This window comes from Heterocephalus glaber, unplaced genomic scaffold, assembly GCF_053883595.1.
Source record: "Heterocephalus glaber isolate CG9 unplaced genomic scaffold, H.glaber_assembly_v1.0 deba00001472, whole genome shotgun sequence".
In the NCBI taxonomy this organism is placed as follows: Eukaryota; Metazoa; Chordata; class Mammalia; order Rodentia; family Bathyergidae; genus Heterocephalus; species Heterocephalus glaber.
This window is the reverse complement of record NW_028258315.1, coordinates 32,009,159-32,033,156: the sequence shown is the minus strand read 5'-3', so window position 1 is coordinate 32,033,156 and position 23,998 is coordinate 32,009,159. Positions and strand designations below refer to the sequence as shown.

The following is a 23,998-nucleotide window of genomic DNA, read 5'->3' as shown; positions in this document are numbered from 1 at the left end:
AAATTATAATAGAATCTACCTTATTGTTTAATATCAAGAATTCAGTAAAGTGATGTGTTCAGGTTGAGGATTCCTTACCTGAAATGCTTGGGATCAAAAGTGTTTTGGATTTTTTTTTTAATTTTGGATTTTGAAATATTTGCATGTAGGTAACATGATATCTTAAGGATGGAACCCAAGTCTAAACACAAAATTCATTTATGTTTCATATATATCTTATTATACACATAGCCTGAAGGGCAATTTTATGCAATATTTTACATATATTTGTAATAAGACAGAGTTTGTGTATCACAGCTGACTTTTTCCCTTGGGCATGTTCAATAAACCATGTGTCACATGTCTGTGTTTTGACTGTGATTCATTACATTAAGTCAGGCAACAAATTTTCCACTTTTGTGTCATGTTATTCCTCAAAATGTTTTGGACTTTGGAGTATTTTAAATTCTGAATTTTTGGATTCGGGATGTCCAACCTATATAATGTTCTTAGCCCATTCCCCTAAATTATTTAAGATTTCCTTGGCCGCATAATTTTTTTAAATTATGTAATCATTAAAGTCACAAATCTAATGACTATGTCTTTCCCTGAAATGCCATTATCCTAGAAATGCTTGCAAATTCAATTAAATGTTCTAAAGATCTTTAAATAAATGTATAAAAGATATATACATTTTACCATCTTTAAGCTGAACTGTTTAGAGCAAGAGAAATACAATGCAACTGCAATACAATGCAATCAATTCTTCAAAAAGAGGCCTAATGCCATGACAGTGCAGCTAGGTTGGACCACCAACACTTTACCACAACTTGACCAAAGACAAGTGATACAACACAATTACTTGACAAAAGGAGATGCTAAAAATATTTAATAACCAGAATGGCACAAGCAAAGCCCAATCAGACCAGACACTGGCAATACACAGTCATCTATCAGCATCCTTGTATAAGAGCTGTAGTGTCCCTGCTGCTCATAACACAAAACAGAAGCTCAGTACCCTATGGAACTAGAAACTGGCCAGAAAGGATGCAGAAATCACTGTTTTCCCATGGTCTTCTGGAAGTTCTAGTAAGCCCTGCCCATCAAGCGAGGCTCACTGGATTCTGGGGTCCTTCTGGGACAGAATTTCATGTTTTACGCTGCTGGCTCACGAGGGTTTTGTAATGCTGCACTAAAAGACTATACGAGGGAGAAATAAAATCAGCAAAAAGTGGTCAATGAGCACAGGTCACAGATGTCCTGCCTTCAGACCAATCCTTGAGAATATTAGGAAACAAGAAGGAAGATGGACTCCAGGAACTGTCCTAGAAAATCCCCCTTAGGAGGTGGGGGCTGGAGGATGGTGGTGGCTGCAGCAAACATACAGGGCAAGAGGGGAAAAGACTTAAATTAGAATTCTCTCCCTTGGCCTTAGGACCACTGCTTGCCTTCTGCAAATCTGCCATAGTGGGAGCAGCTAAAGCCCATTAAACCAGTGTGGTGTAACATCAAGAGAGCATAAGAGTCCTCCACACAGAGAGATGTGACAAAAATACAGTGCACCCTCAAGTTATGATTGGCCTCACATACAAACAACTTGGGCTACAACCAGAATTTTAGTTTTAACTTATAACTAAAGTCTTGAGTCACGACCTGAAATCTGGTCTTTCCTGTGTGGGGTTAATTGAGAAATCTGGGGGTAATGTCTCTCTAAGGACACTGAGATCTGGCTGAAAGAAAAAGTGGCCTAAAATTATACAGGAGAGACTTTCAAGGCTGTGAAGAGGATCCTGAGCCTTCAACTGACCCTGTGGCTGATGACACTGTTACTATGGCAGAGTTCACAGCCTTGTAGGTAGACAGTGGTGATGTGGAGGAACACTCAGAGGAACTGCCTACAGAGGAACTTCAGCAACACATGACTGAGCAACAGAGAATGGCAGCTGAGGAGCTTTCTGAAGAGGAGGGAGATTATCAACAATCATTGTAGCAAAGTTCTTCTGAAATAAAGGAAATCCTGAAAAAATACCCAGAGCTACAAACATTTGTAGAGAAGACCCGCTCAGACAGCTTAATGACAATATCATGTCATACTACAGAACAGTGTTAAAGAAAAGACAGAAACTGACAATCTTAGATAGTTTTTAGTTCTGAAAAGGTTGAGACCTAGTGAGCCAGAAGCAGGTCCTAGTGAGCTACAGACTCTCCCAAGGAGAGAAAGGACACCAGAGAGCCAGATTCCTGATGTTCTTACAGAAGGGGACTCTCCTTCCAAAACATAACCACCTTTCATTTCCCTTTCATCCTCCCTTCTTGCAAGCCAAAAATGTCAACTTGAATGGTGAGTACAGTATGAAATTGTTGTTTCTGGCAGACTAGGCACATTTTAAAACTTTTTGGTGAATACACTAGGAAAATTATTGGTGTTTCTGATAAATTACCCACATTACACAACCATTTTTTATTATGAAAAGGTTTAAGGGGTGCTTTGGGAGGGGTTCAGAATGCATTATGAGTATTTCCATTATTTCTTATGGGAAAAGTAGTCTTGACTTACAACCACCTTGAGTTACAACCAGCCCTCACAAAAGAATTGAGTGCATAAGTCAAGGGTCCACTGTAGGTGCCAGGGAACCACTTTCTTCAGGCATTCAATGGTCTACAATCTGCTCTCCAAACCCTAGCAGTCTGGGTAACTGTAGCCCACCCACTAAGATTGTCTCTGTCAAGTCAGGCTCCTCCCTGATGTTTAATGATTAGCCCTGGCCAGTATTTGCTGCAATAATGGTTGATCTGGAGGGTTCTACACTGTGTGACCATGGGTCTCAGGCCAGGGATTGTCCTCTCCTCTCTTCTTAAACAGACCATGACTCATGCTGACTGAGCCCTTGTCTTGGGCTCTCTCTCAGCAGGTCCTATCAGAGAAACGCCTCCTCTAGACACATAGCAAGCTCCCTGAGACTTCAAGCAGGCACCTGACAGCCCAAGTACCATAAGGGATACATAGAAACTATCACCAAGACAGACGTGTCTAGGCCAAGGGTGTAATCCTACTTGGTTGCAAAGCACTTTACAGAAGCCAGAAGCTTTGTAAAGCATTGCTGGACCCAGGAACGTGACAACAGAAACTAAGCAGCTGGGACTGCATCTGTTTCTAGGGGCCTAAGTCCAGCTACTTCTGGTTTCCTTTAAACTTTAGTCCCTACTGCTTGAAATGAACAATATGCATAAAGGGGTCACCACAGAAAGTGATTAAAATAGACATGTCAAGAATCTTTTTTCTCAGCTTTGAGATAGTTGAAGACATTTTTCAAGAACCATTTTCTAGAAATTTAATTTGCTATCCATGTCATACATGGGCTTTGAGAAAAGCATTCTGGAAAAAATATCGATTTCAGACAACCCAGTAACTAGGTTTGTGTTTTTTTTCCTATTAAACATGTTTCATTTGGAGTGTGCTTTGGGGGACTTTTTTTCACATTTCACATTGCTGGTTAAACACATCAAAATACAGGAAACCCTCCAAATTCAGGCTCTCCTGTCTGTTTTATATTTTTCTTTCTAGCTACAACCTAACATTTTGTGGAAAAAGGAAACAGGTGTATGATGATGGGCTCACTTTTCTAACATCATTCCAAAATACCCAATTTTTGACAAAGGTCTTTAGCTAACTATTAAATTAGGAACAATTATATGCTAATATGCTATTTCCAGTATTTAGACCAAATATCTTTCAAATATATATTCTATGTTTCCCTATGTTCATAAGTGATTCATTAACATAAAACATAATTTACATGTCTTTTTTCTCGGCTTTGAAATAGCTGAAGACATTTTTCAAGGACAATTTTCTAGAAATGTAATTTGTAATATGAAATATTTTTCTTTAGAAAGTTTCTAATGTCATCATGATTCTGATTTGATTTTCTCCCTGAGGTTCAGATGCGTAATCTCTTGGGTATGCCCTGGCTGACTTTCTGGGAAATCCAAAGCTTTGAATCAAAGCGAGTGTTGCCTCCCCTAGGAAATCTACTGTTTAACTGTCTCTTTCTGTATCAGTGATGTGAAGCTCCTAGTACACAAGCTTCTAGAACAGATTATTCCTCAGGACACACATTTCTGGTCAGATACTCTAATATAGCTCTATGCACTAATAACACTGGAAAATAGTTTATGATAGAGAGTAACCAGTCATCTAGCTCCCATGCCCCTCAGGGCCATGATTCTAAGGCACAGGGTCCACATATTTCCCAGTGAAAAGAAGCTCCAGTCACCCACAGTGGTGACTGCTAGCACGACCCCTCTGGACCCAAGCTTATCTTAGCTCTTGGTCACTCAGATCACAAACAAATTTGCCCTTGATTCCTTGTTTCAAGGTACACTTTCAATAGGACTCAAGCTAACCCAACTTGTTTCACTGACACTTTTGTGCTAATCTTGGCAAAGTTTCTTCACATTTCTATTTAGGTTTGCACGTATTTGTTCTGTTTTCTCATTGCTTCTCTTGATGAAACTTAAGTGTTGTGGAGCCCCGTCTCTGCTTTGTTGCTCACATACAAACATTAACAGGCTAGTGACGGTTCTTGCTCCTCTGGTACATTAGAAGGGGAAGAGAGCTTTAAAACCAAGACCTCTAATCCCTCCGTGATATTCTTATTGGCTTAGTTTGAGATGGGACATGGACACAGGCATTAATTAAATTTCCCTGGTGAATGTCAACCAGTACAGCCATTATAAAGAAGTATATAGAGGTTTCTCAAAAATGTAGAAACAGAACTGCTATATGATCCAGTATTCCAACTTCTGAGTAGATAGCCAAGGGATATTAAAATCAGTATGTCAAAGAGGTATCTGAATTTCCAAGTTCACCTCAGCACTATTCAAAATAGCTAAAATATAGAATTAACCTAAGTGCCTATCTTAGATAAAAAACAGAAGAAAACTGTTGTATATATATCCACAATGAGATACCAGTCAGCCTTAAAAAAGAAGGAAATAAGTTCTGACATTCACAACAACATGGATGAAACTGGGGGACATTACACTAAATGAAATAAGCCAAGCACAGAAAGAAAAATGCCACAGGTTCTCATTCGTTTGTGGGAACTAAACCAATGGAACTCAGAGAACCAGAACAAATGGTGGGTACCAGAGGCTGAGGATGTGGGAATGGTGAGATCTGAGTAAAAGAGTATAATGTTTCAGTAGGGCAAGAAGAATAAGGTTTATAGGAACTATTGTACGTTATAGTGAAAATAATGATATATTTTTAAATATCAGAATAAATTTCCAGTGTTCTCACCTCAAAAAAAAAATTGAGGTGATGGATATGTTAATTAACTTTAATCATTCCACACTGTACAAATATATACAATTACCATTTTCAATTTGCAGAAAAAAATTAAAGCTGCCTTGGTATCTTCATAGTTTTTGCTTCTTTTCCCACAAGCAGTTTCTTTACTTTCCCCCTTTTTTTCCTTATTTCTTAACTTTGAGATTGCTGATCATTTCTCACAAGTAATATTTATAATTGGTAAATATAATTGAGGAATTAATGAGTATGCCAACAGGGTCAAAGCAAATGAGAGCACGAGAAAGTCTATGAAAACCTGCTTGGACATTTTAGAATTTGTGTTTAAAAATAAAAAGAACACTGAACTCAGAAACAAGAGAATACAGCATCAAGATAATTGTTTACTTTAATTTCCATTAATAATATCATACTCAGTAAGAACATTCAAAGAGGCAAGACAGCAGGATGATTGAGATTAAGGATACTGGTACCCAGAGCTGCTCTGTTTTGGCACAGATACAAAATCTCTATAAGCCTCACCTATTTAGTTCCTTGTCTATGATCTGAGGACAGTACCTACTCCATAGGATCATAAGAATTCAATGATTAATATTTGTAAAGCACATAAAACAGCATCTGGCACCTGAATGAAGGTTAAGTAAGAGATCATTTCCTACAGTTACCCTGTAGTACATGCTGTATGTTACAAGAGACCTTTGGTCCACGTGGCCTGGCTTAAACCAGAAGGGGCTATGATGTGGCAACACCTGAGGTTCACACCATGGTGACCCAGATTTCTCTGCTCTTTGATTTCCAGGTCCTCCAGGTGGGGCTTTCTCTCAGACTAGTAGTGGACAGCTACTAAGTAGCAGTTATACATTTCTGTTCTGAGCAGGCAGGCCAAGGAAGGATCAGTCTCTCTTCTAGAAAGGCATTCTTTGCAAAACAAAGTTCCCTCGGGTACTTTACCACATATACAGGTCACAACAGGGCAACCCCAGAAAGCCCTAGTTTTAAGTGACCCCTAGTTTTAAGTGATTTTGAGAATTGTGCTTTTCAGCTTCTAAAACTAAACAGGACAAAAAACAATGTGGTCTACCAAGGGAAGTGAATGAGCTGATCTGCACAACCCTCCTTACTAACATTAGAATGCCTTCTGATTCTGTATAAAGATCTTCACTCTGCCTCCTAAGACTGGCTGCCTTGGTTCTAGATATTGACAGAAAATTGAGTTGGAAAAGCTGTAGGCAAAAGCTTTTACACAGTCAGAGTAACCAAACTGCTAATGCTAGCTCCTGGCCCAACAGGCAGAGTTACATGCATCCCTCCTGAAGCTCCCAGGAACCAGCCCACTTTCTCTATCAGGCAGGGGCTGACTGCAGCTCAGCCTCCTGTGTCTCCAGCCCCCAAGCCTGAAGCAAAAAGCCTCCACTCCAGCTCATCAATCACACTTCCTCTTTCACACCTTGCTCCATTCCACATGCATGAACATCTTTCTCTCTCACCATGAACAACAGAAATGACAGGGGCCAGAATCCACAACACTGTGGGAAAATATGCGAAAGTCAATTCAAGTAAACTAGAAATCCCTAAGGGGAATGCAAACATTGACAAGAGATCCTTGCTTTGTAATATTAGAGCGAGATCTGTTGTTAGCCATTTAAAGTTAGAAGTAATTTCTTTAATTATCAGTGTGTCCTTTGGTTTAATTTTAGAGGCAGGATGTAAAAAATAATGGAAAGCAAAATAAAAAAGGAGAATGAAGGTAGAAAGATTGTAGTTACCATTCGTTAAGTCTCACTATGTGATGCTTGACCTTTTGGGTCTATTTCATTTTTTACCATTTGGCAATTTATCATCATTTTAGACCCCGACTGTCCAGTCCTAAAGAACCTAGTAAGTGTTCTACCTTCTTTCTTCCAAGTCCAACTCCTTGATCACCAAGGTGAACTGCTGGGTGCATCCCACAATCCCAACAGTTACTGAGAAATCTCCCCACATCAAATAAAACAAACATGCTTGAAATGCGCTGCCAATAACTACTACTCTACTATGCAGACTATTAATATTTATGAGATTCCTTTTAAATAAAATATTGTGCTACATGATTTGGAAAACTAATCCCCACCCCCAAAATCTGTCCAAATAATCTTTCAAAACAAAGCAAAAATGAAAGCTCCAAGTCCCTTTTTCTTTTGTTTTTCAAGTGCACTAGGAGTCACTGATTTGAAAAAGAATTGAGAATTTTGGCTGTTCAATAGCTTTCAGGACTTTATAATTAGCCTTCTTTTTAACACAAATGACAGGATGCTGTTAGAGTGCCATTCAAAAATAACAAATGACAATACTGGTTGTTTTATCAATAGAAAACTTTAATCAGTTATACAGGAAATATTTTATTGCATTGAATATCAGACTGTGTTTTTATGTCTTAAAAATATGAAATGAAAGAAAAAAATAATAATATATCACACCAAGGAGAAAATTGGAAAACATACCAGAGGAAGCTTCTAGTCTTTCCAATCTGCTGATCAGCCAGTCGAGAGAGCCAGAAAATTGGGCACAGTTTTTACGATTTCCTCTAATTAGAGCCGCTGCAAAAGACAAGGTTTTCACATTTATGTGATTTTCCAGTTCAGAAATCAAGGCTGCCTAACAGAAGCCCTAAAATGTTTGATCAAGAACAAAATACCTTCACAAATTATCTAAATCCTATGCAAATGCATATGCACATATATAAACTAAACTGAACCATTAAAAATTACTTAATATTTATTAACAATGACTGAAAAACAAACAATGCTCATTAGAAAGAATGTAATTCCATAAAGTAACATTTCACATTGGGAGATGATAATGGAAGGGTAATGGAAAAACCAGTGTCCCAGGAGTTTCCTCACTTGGATCTTAAAACTCATTGCTTTTAATTAGCCAGGAAACTACATTATTTCATCTCTCTAGAGCCCAATTTTCTCACCTATACCAAGAAGTTAAGTGTACATCAGTTTTCCTGAAAATATATCACAAAATACTAGGAGATATAATTAGTAATTACAACCCTACATGTACACTGAGAGATACAATAAAATACCACATGGAAGAGAGAGCTGATAGCTAACATACGTGGAAACTACATACACATTTTTATGTATCTTGTTTCCATTTTTTTACCACAATGTGTATCTGGACTCTGAGGTAACATGGAATAAAGAAACCTATTCCAACTTTGACCAAATATTCTTCCTTGCATGAAATTCTTACATGACTTTTAACATAGTTTATGATTCAATTTAAAATGTTTAATTTCTTAGTTAAAAATTCAATGAGTTCAATACTTTTAAAATAAGACTGACTTTTTAAACGTAATTTTTATTCCTAAATCTGTAATATGACTCAGAAACAGTAACTGCCTTCAAAGGTTTGGTAATATTTTTGAATAACATGGTATTTTATAGGAAACAAGATATCTCCACAGGGAAAAATCACTGTTTACAGTTTGGTCCCACTAGGAAGCAGATTGAAGATGCCTGAGGCTGTTGCCTGGGTACCTGCTGATTAACAGCAAGTGGGAGGAGACCCCAAGGTTAGAGTGTGCAACTAAACTTAAAGATGTCCTGGTCACTTCCTTTTGCCAAAGAAAAATAATAAAAGATGACACCTGAAATGGACCAACCCAAGAAGTCTTCTCTTCATAGAGTTGCTAAGAGGGGTTGGTGCCTCCAGGATATGTGTACCAAGATGACAAGAGGATACACTCCAATCCTGGGCTCTCAACACCCAGCTCTGGGGCTAGCAGTCTCCCAGAAGTCAGCCAATGAGTGGCACCCAAAGAGGCAGGTGCTTGGAGCATGAGTTAAGGATGGAATGCAGCAGACGGATGAGGAGGTGTAAGCAGACTTATGCTGAATGACACTCCTAGCTTTAATCTCCAAGAATATCTGTCCCCAATTTAGTACAAGAGCAATCAGAGAAAAGTATAGGATGGAGTTTTTGACGTTTCATAGAATCTCAACCATATAAAATTTGACTGATAATTTTAATTTTAATTTTTTTTTCAAATCAAAGACATGATATATCTAATAAAGGTCAAATATCAGAAATAAGGTGATTTTGGGAGAAACTAAGAGTGCAAGAATCAACTCCTTTAATATCCCACCAGAAATATAAAAAAGCATATACTAAGTCACAAAGAAAATTTCATTAAATTTACCACAAACAGAAATGATATAGACAAAGTTCTTTGACACTACATGATGAAATTAAAACTTAATGAGGAAAATGGAAACAAAAATAAAATTGAGGCATTTAAAATTTTAAATTCAATCCATATAATATGTGGATATATGAGGGAACCATTACTGTAATACAGAATATTTAATAAATATCAAATATGAGGGCATTGCCTAACACAACTAGAGGCAAATGGCAAAAACTGAGAAAAATTAATTGAACATTTAATTGCTAAAGAATAGGATGAAAATCTTAAACACTTCTTTCAAAGTATAGGAAAAGAACAGTAAATAAACATAAGTAGAAATATCAATAAAAGTAGAAATTAATACATTAGAAATTGATCCATATGATTAAAATAGTCAGACTGACCAAAATATCCAAATTATTTTATGATAGTCAACATGTTAACTGTGTATATTGATGGGATTAACTGTATATTTCCATACATAGATATGGCATGCACTGATCATGGCCATCCAATCTTCAAACAATTTTCAATAAAAGCTAACTATGCTACTTTAATCTAAAAAGAAAAAAACTAAGAAGAAAAAAGTATAGATACAGATATTTTATGTATCTCACTACTAAAATTTCTGGATATGGGGAAAAGAATGGCCGCGAATAAATAATTTTCTCAACAAAATTGACCCAATAGGAGGGAAAAAATCTAAATATAATTTTAAAAAACAGGAATAATATTAAGAACTCTGTCAAGCACCATTTTTCATATATTCAATAAAAAATTTATTTACTATTTAAACTATTCTGAAGTGAAGAAAAACTGTCTCCTCATTTTAAAGAGAGTATCACTAAATCTGATATCAAAACCTAACAAAGAGCACTCATATAATAAAACAAGAAGCAGTTCTCAGTCATAACTATAAATCCACAAATCTTACATAAGGCTTTATTTACAATTTACAAATCAAATTATTTTACAATTTATTTACAAATCAAAATCAGCAGTCCAGTAGTAATAACCATGAAAGTGTAGATTCATTCCTCCAATGAAAGAGAAAAGTGTCAGGAAGCCTGTAAAAAGATGTGCAAAAATAAAACATACCATGATCTTAATAGACTCTGAAAAATATACATACTTATAAGGAAATAAGATTTAAAATATAACCTCCAGAAATGTGTGTGTGCGTGTGTGCATGTGTGTGTGTGTCCAGTTTTATGCCATGGGCAGTACCAGGTATGTTTCATGGATAGTGGGATATGTGAACTATTATGATTTACCAAATCAATTAGAAAGAAATGAATTAAGCAACTTTCTAAGGAAATGAAAAATTATATAAATATAAGAAAGCTCATCAAATACTTTATAATACAAAAATATCAACCTAAGTAGGGCTAAACAAATAAATGATGCCCCATCTCTCAGAAAGGGCTATATGCCCCCTAAAACCTGATAGAGGCTTATAGTTACTGCCAAGGAAAGATGCCCACAGTAAAAAGTTAAAAATGCACTATAAAAGAACATGGCATGATGCCATTTTTGTAAATATATATGCGTGCGTGCGTATGTGTGTGTGTGTGTGTAAATGTATTGAATATTTAATTTTTAGAATATTTCTTAGAGAATGAGAAATAACTTTCTGGGAAATGTGTTTTGATAAGACCCTAGGATATAAATGGAGAACTTGAAGAAGAATGACGTGGGTGGAACTGCTCTCCCTGGATCTAATAAAAAGGAAACTGTCTTATTCTAAAATAGGAGGGGGAAATGGACCCAGAGGGGTGAAGGGGGAAAGTACCATGGTCTAGGATACCATGATCTCCAGTGATACTTTGAGTCTCCGATAGATTTCTTTAAAAAATTGTAAGTGCTCTGAGAGGCTGAGGTAGGAGAATTGCTAAATTGAGCTCAGCCTGGGCAACTGAGCAAGACCCTGTCTCAAAACTGAAACAAGACACAAGGCTGGGAATGTAGCTCAATGGAAAGGCCCTGAGTTCAAGCCTCAGTGCTCAATAAAAATAGAAGTCTATATGACATCTGTGAAGGGGCTGATTTTTAGAGTAAAACTATTACCTAAAGTATCAGCAGACAATAAGGAAAAAGTATAAAAGTGGGAAGAAGGTGATCAAATAAATCCCAAAGCTGTAAACTTCAAAAGAAAACCTTTAGATTCAGCTCATGAAACTGAAATTTGGACCATGCTAAGCAAATCATCATGGGGAGGAGGACAAAGCTGAAGACCTAGTGCTGCACAGATGTGCACACACACATGCACGCACACACACATATTGTGTGATTCCATGTGTGTATAATGTGAAATATGCTCAACGGAAAAACCTTTACAAGATTATACATTAAAATCAAGGTTACATTTAAGTTTCCATCTTTTTTCTTTTATTATCTTTTTATATTAAAGATATATTAATTTTAAAATAAAATAATACAATAAAGTTGCTTGCTCTTCAAAAAGACAAGTGAAAATGGCATCAGTATTCCCAGTGACAATCACTGTCAGATGTCTCAGAGGGCTACTCTCAACTCCAGAATGCAGTGGCTCCTTTAATCTGAAGAGTAAAACAATGTCCTTTCCTAAATGCAGGACAAGCATGCAATATCTAAAAGCAGTATTTAAATGCTAGCTAACTGGCCTTAAAGACTAAGTTAAGACATTTCATTGTCCATGTACCATTTTTCCCTCATTTATTTAAGAAATATTGATATAAATGCAACAAACTTTTAAAAGGAATATAACACAGTGGTTTACAGGTCTTCCCTTATATTTTAAGTTCCCTTATATCTGATAGTCTGCCTTATTATACCTTTGAACAGTGCATGTAACTTAAGAGATGTGTCACTTTTCAGAATGAGGAAATGAATAAATATTTTATCTTCTATGGAATAAGTATATACACACTACTTTAAAAACTGTAGTGTATTTTAAGTACAATAAAAATATGTGAACAAAGCTCTTAAGAAGAAAATTCTAGCTCAATAAACTAATTTAGTTAATGTTGAATAACTAAATCCCTAAACTTTTTTTCTAGTCAAAATGTGATATGCAGGCAATACTGGTTAATTATTCAAAAATTATTATTGAAAAAACTTTCAATTACACATTTATTATAGTCTCCACTTAAAATGGTTTAAGTTAAAATTTTTCAATTTTACAACAATGCATATGCAATGCATATGCAATGCATATTCACTAGGAACCATACTTCAAATTTTGAATTTCAATCTTTTCTGGGCTATGAATACACACTACTACAATCTCTTGTGACACCGGACAGCAGCCAAGAGCTGTAGATCACAATCAGCCATGTGATTATCAAGGTCAATAAAAGATTTTCTACAATGTACACTGCTGCCAGCATGTTGAGGATACAACTAGTCAATAAATTATATGAGATATTCATACCTCATTATAAAAGCAGTTTTGCATTATATGATTTTGCCCAACTATAGGTTAATGTACACATTCTCAGCATGTTTAAAGCTACAATGCTCAGTAGGGTGGGTATATGAAACGCATTTTTAATTTACCATATTTTCAATTAGTTATGAGTTCACTGGGATGTGACCCTCTTATGGTTTAGATCCAAAATGTCCGCTCAAAGTCTTATATGTTGAGAGATGGGGCCTTTAGAAGGTGACTGGATCACTATACTCATCAGTGGATTAATCCATTATGAGTTTATATCTAAATGTGCTGTTAGCAGGTAAGGCCTGGTTGGAGAAGATGGGTCACTGGGGTTGTGACTTGAAAGGATGTATTCTAGCGCCTCCCTGCATTCTCGGTTTCTGGCCATCATGAAGTAAAGAGTTTTTCTCTGACATGATGTGTGTGCCCTGGAGCCAGTTGAACACAGACTGAAACTTCTGAAAGCATCAGCCAAAATAAACCTTTCCTCCTTTAAGTTATTGGTATCAGGTACTTTGTTCCAGCAACCGGAAAGCTGATTAATGCAGACCCCAATAGACGTCAAAGAGTATCTGCAGTATCCCATGATATTCCCATGTCTTTATGCTTCAGACTCTAAAATCTGAGACTCACATTTTCTCTAAATACAGAATCAGAGAATTACAGGTGAACTGAGATTCAAAAGTCTTCCAAGAAGCCTCCTTTCTTTTTGCATTTCATTTAGTCACCACTGATCACCTGCCATACATCAGGCACTATCCTACATCCTCACTAGAAGTTCCTGTGCAAAGCATGCAAGTACTAGGGGAACAAGCTCTGGGTAGTGCACACAATAGGGGCTGACAGAACTGGAATCACATACAGTTCTTAGAACTTTCAGGCTAATAACTACATGTCTTTAATACTTGAAAAACCACTAAAAATAAGTACTCAAGAATTTAGGAAAATAGTGCTGCTAAAACTCTTGGAGACCTTAAGGCCTTGGCCCTGCACCTGGAGGCAGCATTCCTGCAGTTAGAGGTGCTGTCTCTGCAGTGGGAAGCACTGTCCCTGCAGCTGAGGAACACTGTCACTTTAGTTTGGGGCACTGTCACTGCAGTTGGGGGCATTGTCCCTGCTTCTGGGCCCATTGCCAGGCTCCAGTGGATGTCATCTTTGACATTATGGCCAGAGCCAGAGGATACACAGTCATGTAACTAAGTAATAACTGCCATCTCCATCCCTCCCCCTTCCCTGACCAGGAGTACCTTTCTTGGGAAGGAGAAGGGATTTGGACAGGGGGCAGCCTGGCCAGGTCCACACAGCTTGCAATAGCACAGCCAAGGCTGAAGCCAAGCCCCTGGATCCCAGAATCTCTGCTCATATACTGACCTTTCCTCATCTTGTTGGAACTGCCTTTCCAGGAATGAGAACAAGGGTGAGATCCTAGTCATGTGTCAGTGGATTAAAAAAGGAGCACAGGCACTTATGTATGTACCTCAAGAATGCCTGCAGAGGTCCCCAGGGTGACCTGTGTGGTAGCAACCTAGGCCTCACCATGGCTACCCTCACCTTGCCAGCCACAGGAAGTGTCAGTCCCTTAGGTGAGGGTGCTTGATCCACATCCCCAGAAGTAGATCACTGGTCTCTCAGCTGCTGCCACCATGGAAGGGGACAGCACCAGGTACCGCAAATGGAAAGTTAAAGGAGGCAATATTGATATACATCTCCAACAGAAAAAGCACTTGTTGATCAATACGAAGTAGAAGCTACCGTTCTTGGAGAAATGGGTAATCCCATGTTGGGATTAACAAAAGAAATGTTAAAACACCATTCGTCTGAAGGGTCTCAGTGCCAACACAGATATAATTTCCCAGTCATGGAAGGTGGTTGAGGAATGTAAACTGATTCATCCTTCAAAACTAAATGAAGTAGAACAGCTGATGTATTATCTGCAGAACCACCATGATTCATTGTTAGAAAAAGAAAGAAGAGAAAAATCAAACAAACCTAAAGATCCACCTCCTTTTGATGGAACACAGATTGATAAAATTTCCAGCATTAATGACATGGATGAATACACTGTTATTCTATAAAGATATTATTGACAAGGCTTAGTGTTCTGCTTTTATACCGTAGTTTCCCAGAAATCCTGATAACTTAGAATAACTCCAGTTGAACGGAACTGCCCTCCATGCACTAGGAAAAGTCCTGAGAGAAGACTGGAAGCAAAGCATTGAGTCAGCTACAAACATACCACAGGTGTATGATAAAACAAGAACAGCTGTTGCATGTTGCTTTTTATTTGCTTCTGAATCTGAGGATATTCACATAGAAATAAAGATGAGAAAGAGGAACAGAATTCACATGTTGGTAAAGGCTCTTGATTGGGACAATTTTGAGCTGTTTATTATAGGTGTAACATTCTTAAAGAAGCTGAGCATTTTTATGGAGGCTAAAAATGATATGGCAGAAATGGTTACTGTTGAAAAACTAGTAAAAAAAAAATGATGCCATGTGAGCATGAAGATTCACCGAATATCACTCTCTAGTTTTTACTAAACTTGTCCTTTGACACAGGACTCAGGAATAAGATGATATAAGTTGGGACTTCACTCCAAGGCAAGGAAAATTATCAATAGCAACATGTGTGCTTTGCCACATAAGCATGGATGATTGCTTTAAATTAAAACCGACTGTATACCACAGTTAATGAAGGTGCTTTTTGAATGTTCAGATGAATGGATTTAGAACTCATTTCTTTCTGTATTAATCTTGCAGCTAACAAGAGGAATGTACAGTGATCTGTGAAGGAAATGAGCTGAAGATGTTCATGAAAAGGGCTCTGAAGTTCAAGGATCCACTGCTGATGAAAATGATTACAAACATTTCTCAGTATGATGAACCCCTAAAAATCTGTATGCTGCGGAGCTTGCAGTCCAGATATATGATGAAGAAGAGGAGTCTGTGATTAAAAGTTTGGGAACTCTAGCATATCTGACCATTCTAGACCTGGACTGGGAACTGATTCTTAAGGAGTACAGTTGGTTCCATACTTCAAGGACAAAGTAAGACCAGTCCCTGCAGAAGATGACCTTAGGTTATAATCATTGGAACTGTAAATATGGATGACTCTTGTGCTAGTTAAATCTGAAATAATACCCACCCTTGTTGAACTGCTAAATACTCAACAAGAAGATGATGAGCTGAATTTCTTTGCCAGATAATTTATGTCTTTTAACAGATAAGCCATGAAAGATGTCATAATCAAGGAAACACAGGCTCCAGCATATTTCATAGATCTATGCACAACAAAAATAATGACATTCGAAAGATCTATGAAAGTACACTAGATATAGCAGAATATGGTGAAGAATGTGGTCAGAAAATTCAGAGGGAAAAGCTTCGCTGGCTTAACTCTCAGTGACTGAAGATGGTAGGAAGTCATCAGATAGATGAGGGTGAGTAGTACTTGTATGGTGATGATGGAATTGAGCCATATATCTATGAAGAAGATATTCTTGAAAGACCTTGACCTTTTCTATAACTCAGATTAACTGCCACTGAAGGAAACACAAGTGGATATTTTTTCAATGCTTATTACCTTCAGAACTGAGATGTAATTGGACAGCATTCATTTCCTAGCAAATAAAGTCTTTCAAGAAAAATCTAAAATAAATAAATAAATGGAGAAAATCTCAGAAGTGGTCATAAAATAAAGCCCTACTAAAATATGGTAATGACTGACACTGCCATTTCATAGAGGTGAGACTATTACCAAATAGAAAAAGAAAGTAGTGTATCTTGTTTAAAAATGCAGTGTCTTCCAAGGATTTCTCGGAGCACATGATGAAAACTATCTTCTTGCACAAATATATGAATAATATCTGACATGAATATGTTTCAAGCCCAGGATCTTTATCTCTCTTGCCAAGCTTTCCCCAGTAGTTTATGACATTTAGAAAGACTTCAGTTACTGAGACACTTGGAAAATGGTCTGGATGTACACAAATCTCTAACTGCTATTGTGATAGCCAACCCGACTCCATCTTGTGCCTCAATACCATTTTGTACCTGTAAGATTCCGCTTGCTCTCCCCTGAGCCCTCCCCAACTGAAAGCATGATTTAAAAGGAGAAATCAAACTGCTTCCCATTGTCAAGGAACCTTTCTGGGCACTAGCCCCCCTCGGCCACTGGCTATAATAAATGGGCTTGAATCTGCCACAGAGTGTGGTGCATCTCTATTGTCCGAACTCACTCATCCACAACCCTATATTCTTCCCAAGTCTTCAAGTATTTAGAAACTGGTACTAGAAAAGCACAGATCTCTCCTATTTGTTTCTTACTTTGAATTTTTAGTAAATAGCATTCAAAAAGAGATTGCCAAAGAGCAATTTCTCATATCTTTAGAAAACCATGCTGGCTTTCAGCATATCATAGCTTTATTATGTAGACATCAGAAAAGATGTGTGAAAGGGTGCCACAGCAATGCTTTTCAAACTATGAGCATCAATGTCTAGAACATCCTGAGATCTTCCAGATGGAAGCTCATAAATCTACTTTTGTCATTCCATTCCTAAAACATATATTAAATCTATGGATGTCAAATGCTATATTGTTATAGATTATCATTATCACTTTCTCCTTTTTTTTTCCATTCTAAACAGATATATAAAAGAAAAAAAAAGGTGGCTTGTTTCACAAGTGACCCCTAGAGGGAATCTACTTTCTATCTATGAGAGAAGAGGTTTAATGAATTTTAAGATGGTATTTGAATGAGGCCTTCTGATAGCTAGGTAAAGAACAGCAGGATATAGAAGGACAGTAACACATACATATCTTATACAGTTCCAACTGCAGATGCAGATCTGAGACTTTTCTAGCCACACATACAGGTATCTTTTGATTACCCTAAGATCAATAAAAACTATAAGTACCAAAAAATCATTAAATATTTTGCACATTAAAATTCAACATATGGTTTTACTTTTCTCTGGTTATGAAATTATATGTTCACTACAATAAAAACAAAAGAGAAATCAAAGGAACAAAGTCTCTCATAACTGAAATACTTCTTTCTGCCACATTAAAATTACACGGTATATAAGGGGAAAAGAGTCCTCTTACTGACACTACATATATATAATGTATATATATATACATTATATATAACCTTATATGTTGTAAAAGAGCATTCTATATGTTATTATATGTAATGCTGTGAACTGTACAATATACACTATTATGTATAATGTTCTAATTTTTTACTCAATTGGAATTACTATATATATTTTTCTTTTGTCTCTTATCTAGTATTAGTCATACATTTTCAACTACTTTTTCACTATAAATGCAAATTACACAAACAGGTAAGGATTAAATGTGTAAAAGAATATAGGAAAAATGAAAACTAAAAGTCAAAATCCTTTTCTGAGGAAGCCACCTAACATATTTCTGTGAATTCTTTCAGAAATGTGCAAGAACATAAAACTTCCTCGACTCATTTGTAATTTTATGCAATTGGAATCTTAATTTGTACATAGTAAGGACTTGATTTTTTTTCTTTCACTAAGCATACCACAGGATGCCATACTAAAAGAAGTAACAATTTAGTCTGTTTCATACAATTTTCCAAATGACAGATTTATCTCAATTTTCAATAACATAGTATTTCACTATATATATATATATATATATATACTCATATATAAACATATAACCCCTGTTGATCAAGAGATTGTTTTCAATTTTATGCTATTTATGAACAATTTCACAGTGGATATCCTTTAGACATATGAAAAAAGTATCTCTAGGGCACATTTTCTAAAGTGGAATTTTAAAGAGTAAGAAGATATACACACCTAAAAGTTTTGTCTATATTAACATAGATAGCATTATCAAATATTTTTATCTATGCCAACCTAATGAGTGAATTATAATCCTCATTTATTATTTTAATTTGTATCTCTTTCTTTGCCATGTTGAAAATTTTCATCTTATTCATTATTTTGTGAGCTACCTGTCCATATAACATTTGCTTTTATTAAAGAGTTATGAAAACTCTACATCTTAGAGAAATTGGGCCTCTGTCTTTCATACAACTTGTATGTTTTCTCAAATTCCTGTTTCTTTTACTTTGTAATATTGTTCATAAAAGCTTTGTGTAGTCAAATATATCAGCCTTTTTTACTCACTATAGTTAACAATAACACACGTCAGGTTAGTTAAGGCAGTACAGTCAAGACCTACACGGTGTTCTAGCTAGCTTTACAGCTTACGTGGTCTTTTCTCTTACTCAACCTTAAATTTCATGAGAGCAAGCACTGTATCCCGGCCATCACTATGGTATTTGTCAATTCCTGGATCAAGGTATCTCCCATAGCAGACATTCAATTCAACTTTGATGAACAGATAAAGTTTCTATCATGATCTGAATGCTGGGATCCTCCCAAGAGTCATGTTGAAATCCTAAACCTCAAGGTGATGCAATACAAGTTGGGGTCTTTGGGATAGAATTAGGTCATGAGGGTAGAAACCTCATAAATGGGATTAGTGTCTTTATACCGGAGACCCAAAAAAGATGCTCACACCTTCTACTATTTGAGAATATAGTAAGAAGATACCATGTATGAAATGGGCCCTCAACATCCCACATCAGACACAGAATCTGTTAGTGTCTTGATCATGGAATTCCCAGGTCCTAGAATTATGAGAAATAAATGTCCACTGTTTCTAAGCCATCAACCTTACAATATTTTGTTATAGCAATCTGTTATGGCTTGGGTTTAGATGTCCTCCCCAAAGCCGCATGCAGTCATAGATGGCTGAATCTGGAATGTGTGATGCTTAGGTTAAGGGCATGTGACTGCTAAACCAGTACACTTGAGTGATTGGTTTGGCAGCGCCCTAATCCCTGCAGTCTGGATGGGATAAAAGAGGAAGAAAGATACTGTAAAGGTTTCCTGTTGTTTTGCTACTCTCTGTCCACCATGAACTGTTGCTGCTCTGCCTTAGAGCCAGCCAATTACGAACTGAAACCTCTATGAACTGCAAGCTAAATAAACCTTTCCCCCTTGAACTTTGGGTGTTGGGTATTTTGTCTCAGCAATAAGAGAAAAGTAACTAACACAGAAATACCTCATTCACTAATCCACTGCTGAGTTCCATGCCCCCATGAGCCAATCACCCTCCTCAAAGCCCCACCTATGATCTCACGAGGCTTTAGAGGACCATCTAGATATAAACCGTAACATGCAGATACAAAATCCTTAGATCCCAAAGAACTTTATATAAAATGGCATAGCTTGTACATATAACCTCACATATCCTCACATATCTCTAGATTACTTATAATACCTAAGTCAATGCAAACACTATGTAAATAGCTGTTATACTGCACTGTTTAGGGACTAATGTCAAGGGAGAAAGTCTGTATGCACTTACTATAGATGCAGTTATTTTCAAGTATTTTTTGACCTTTGATTACTTAAACCCATGGATGTAGGAACCACAGACAGGGAGAGCTGACTGTGTTTAGGGAGTATGAGTTTACACCAGATGCTGAGGATATAGATGTGAGACAGAGATAGTCTAGATACAGAATGAGTAGCAAAATAATAGAATATAAAATTGGCAATGTGGAGAAAATCACATAGAAAATTTTATTTTCTTTCTTTTCTGCAGAAGAAACCAAGAGCCAGTACATACCAAAAAAAAAAAAAAAAAATCCAGAACTTTTCTTCTTCTATGGAGTAGGTCTAAGAGAAAGTTTAATTTTTTCTAAAATATTTGAAAGACAAGAACAAAAAGGAAAACAGAAGCTGGAGAAGAAAGCTTTACTACCTGAACAAGGAGATGGATGGTTACAGTAAGTATCAAAAATAAATGAGAAAATGATAAGAAAAAGAAAAACATTATGCTAACCATTTGACATCATTACCAAATTTGCCCAAAACTCTTAGGAGAGGAATCATCATTGTGACTTTACAGATGATATTTATTATAACTGGTGTCACTAGCTATATGCCTAGTATTTTTCAGTGCCTTAATGTTGTCATGAAATTGGCACAATAACATAAGCAGTTTTATTTCCTCTACTTTGCAGGTGAGGAAACTGAGCACAAATTTAATAATCTCTCCAAAGTCACATTAGAGGCAGAGCCAGAGCTCTGAATCCCTGAATGGAAAAGAGGATGATCATTTTCTCAGATGAAAGCATAGGCTTTTCCCAAGAAAAGGGCCTAATTAAAGAAGAGTAGTAGGCTCACCAGCTTTTCATAGAGTGAACTGATGATAAAATCTACCCTGTACAGAAAATCAATGGGAAACTGCAATGTATTTATTAAATAACTCAAACAAATGTGTATTGAGGGTGTTCTCTGTTTACATGTGATACTAAGTAGTGAGTAAAAACACTCTGATGAGAATTCTGCTCAGCAAATGGGTGGGGCAAGTACAGTGAATGAGCCCATATTTGTGAAGGACCCTTGAGCTCCTTCCTCAGCTTCTTCTGTCACTCTCTTTCTCTGGCTGACAGCCAGGTAGTCTAAGGACCCATCCTGGGCTTCACTCACAAGTCCCCCTCCAACTAGTCCAGTGCTGGTAAAATCTCCCTCTCTCCCCTCAGTTCAGGGATGGCCATAATTGGTGAATGAAATGGAAGGTGTGATCTACAGGGTAAGGTGTAGGAATTCAAATATTCTCTCTCAAGAGTTCACTTTTCCACACAACCGGGAGAAAGTGCAGCACTAGAAACAGCAGCCAGTGGAGGCCACACAGAAAAGCCAGCATGGCAGGAAGCTGACCACACAGGAGGCAGAGCAGTAGCCAGGTATGTTGGTGCACGCCTGTAATCCCAGCACTCTGGGAGGCTAAGGCAAGAGGATCATAGAATCAAGTCCGACTTAGGCAACTTCCTGACTTAGCAAGACCCTGTCTCCAAATAAAACCTTTTTAAAAGGGCTAGGGACGGACAACAGGAAGAAGAAGAAGGAGGCCGAGGAGAGAGGGAGGAGAGGAGAGAGGGGAGGGAGGAGGAAGGAGAAAGGAGAAGGGTGAGAAGACAAAGACAAGATGGCAGCGATTATGGCTTGTGCTTACTTAGATGTCTGCCAAAACCTCATGCAAATGAGGTGGAGCTATTTCTGAGGTGGCTGACTCTACAGTGTGTGATTCATGGTGCAAAGCTAGGCCCCAGAGTACTGGGATTAAGAGTGTGAGTTCTACCGGGCCTATGTAGTCTGAATAAGATAAGAGGGGCAGCAAGAGGCTATTAAGGTCCTTTGCTGCTTTTGCTACTATGTGGATGCCATGAACTGTTTCTCCTCTGCAATGCCCCTCCGCCATGTTCCACTCTACCTTGGAGCTATCCGAATACGGACTGAAACCTCTACAAACTGAGCTAAATAAGCCTTTCCTCTTTTAATTTTGTGTGTTAGGTATTTTGTCTCAGAGATGAGAGAAAAGTAACACAGTAGCAGAGCTGTGACATAAACCAGTTGTGGAGAGATAATGGAGCCACTGAGTCATGTGACCCCACAGACTTTTGCTGTTTCAGGCAGCTAGCACCTGGATGGGGCATTCTATTGGGGCATCTTGTTACTTCCAATTGAACACATCCCCATGGATATGTCATTCCACCTGAACCACCTGCTCCTTCTCTGGTGATTTTAATAAGCATAAGCAGGCCATTTTACAATCACATCTCCAACCATATCTAATAAAGGCAAACCACAAAATGAATTACAGCGAGAGGCTGTGCTCACACCCAAGTCCCCAGCATTTTGTAGAGTACATTAATGCTACTTCTGTAGGCTCAAAAATAATCAAATTTAATCCTCAAAGAACTCTAGGGAGTTACAGGGAATATAGGCTTGAGAGATAAGTAGCTCTGAAGGATAAAGCTCAAGGGTGGACTTTGCTTTTCCATGAGTGAACAAAAGCCATTATACCTCTCTCTGCTCATTTGTTATAGATACACAAGCACAGGAGCTGCTAGAGGAACCAACTGAGATTATGGAAAGGGCTGACATGACAAGATAAGTATGATGCTACATATTATCTCATCTTACCTCTGCACAATATTCCCTCTGCACATAACCCACCCTTCCCTGGAACACAGCTCAGTGAAGAGAAGCATGTAGCTCATCTGAGGAATTCCGCTGCTATCACACCAAGTGACACTGGGGTGTTAAAACACTACCACACTGCAGTCTTTCTTACATTCAGAAATTCAGTGCGATAGCTTCTGTATTTACAAAGAAATCCAGGCTTCAGAATTTCTGGTATCACAAAATCTTTTTTCTGATGGTTGTGGGTAAAATACAGAATCCAGATCCCTCTAAAGCCTCAGTGTCCTTTGGTCTTAATCAGAGAAACACAGCCACACCTTACCCCTTAGTCTGAAAGAACCACATTTCATGTGTTTAATTTTAATGGTGTACCAAATAGCCCACCTAAAATTTCTAATAGGCACAGTTTATTTGCTAAATTGTATTATGAACTCTATAAATTTTAATGAAGTTCAATTATATTATACAGAATTTTGAAATATTTTGACAACTGGTCATTTTTCTAATTAAAAGTGCTTTCTTTTCTATATTCAGGTACACCTTTCCATCCCATCCAAACTCAGTCATTTAATTAATACACATTTACTGAGTATTTACTATATGCCAGACAGTAAGTTAAATGGCAGAGATATAAAAACCAGAAAGGAGTAGTTCTTGTCTTTGAAATCAAGATTATATATCAGATGTAATTAGAAAATATGGCAGGGCTGGGGATTTAGCTCAGTGGTTCCGGCGCCTGCCTCGCAAGCACAAGGTACCACAGTTTGATCCTTGGTACCAAAAAAAAAAAAAAAAAGAAAAGAAAATATGGCAAATGTTTGAATAAAAATTTAAAATTTTTATTACAGTAAAAGACACATGGCCATGAATCTCCCTTAGAATACTTCCCCTTACTTTCAACACATTTATCCCATCATTCTTGACACTTTCTAAAGCAGTTCTAGAAGTCCTTTTTCCTGAGGGTCTTTTCCTGGCTGCCTGTATGTCCTGAGTGAACTCAGACCATTTACACCAACTTCTGTCAAATAAAAACATTGTGTTGTGTCCTTATCCACCTTATTCA

The 23,998-nt window shown here is 37.3% G+C and overlaps 1 protein-coding gene and 1 pseudogene across 4 annotated transcripts in view; one reads left to right on the top strand and one right to left on the bottom strand.

Moving 5' to 3' along the window:
* Positions 1-23,998, bottom strand: part of Ryr2 (ryanodine receptor 2) — a 676,288-nt gene that overhangs the window by 269,217 nt on the left and 383,073 nt on the right. For 3 of the 4 annotated variants that reach the window (XM_087181253.1, XM_087181249.1, XM_087181250.1), the window contains one exon: positions 7,771-7,866. In XM_087181253.1, the coding sequence (XP_087037379.1) occupies positions 7,771-7,866 (96 nt within the window). Of the gene's footprint in view, positions 1-6,777; positions 6,948-7,770; positions 7,867-23,998 lie in introns of those variants that run through there. The other variant, XM_087181251.1, reaches the window with a different exon arrangement.
* On the top strand, positions 14,529-15,936 carry LOC106010191 (kinesin-associated protein 3 pseudogene; annotated as a pseudogene).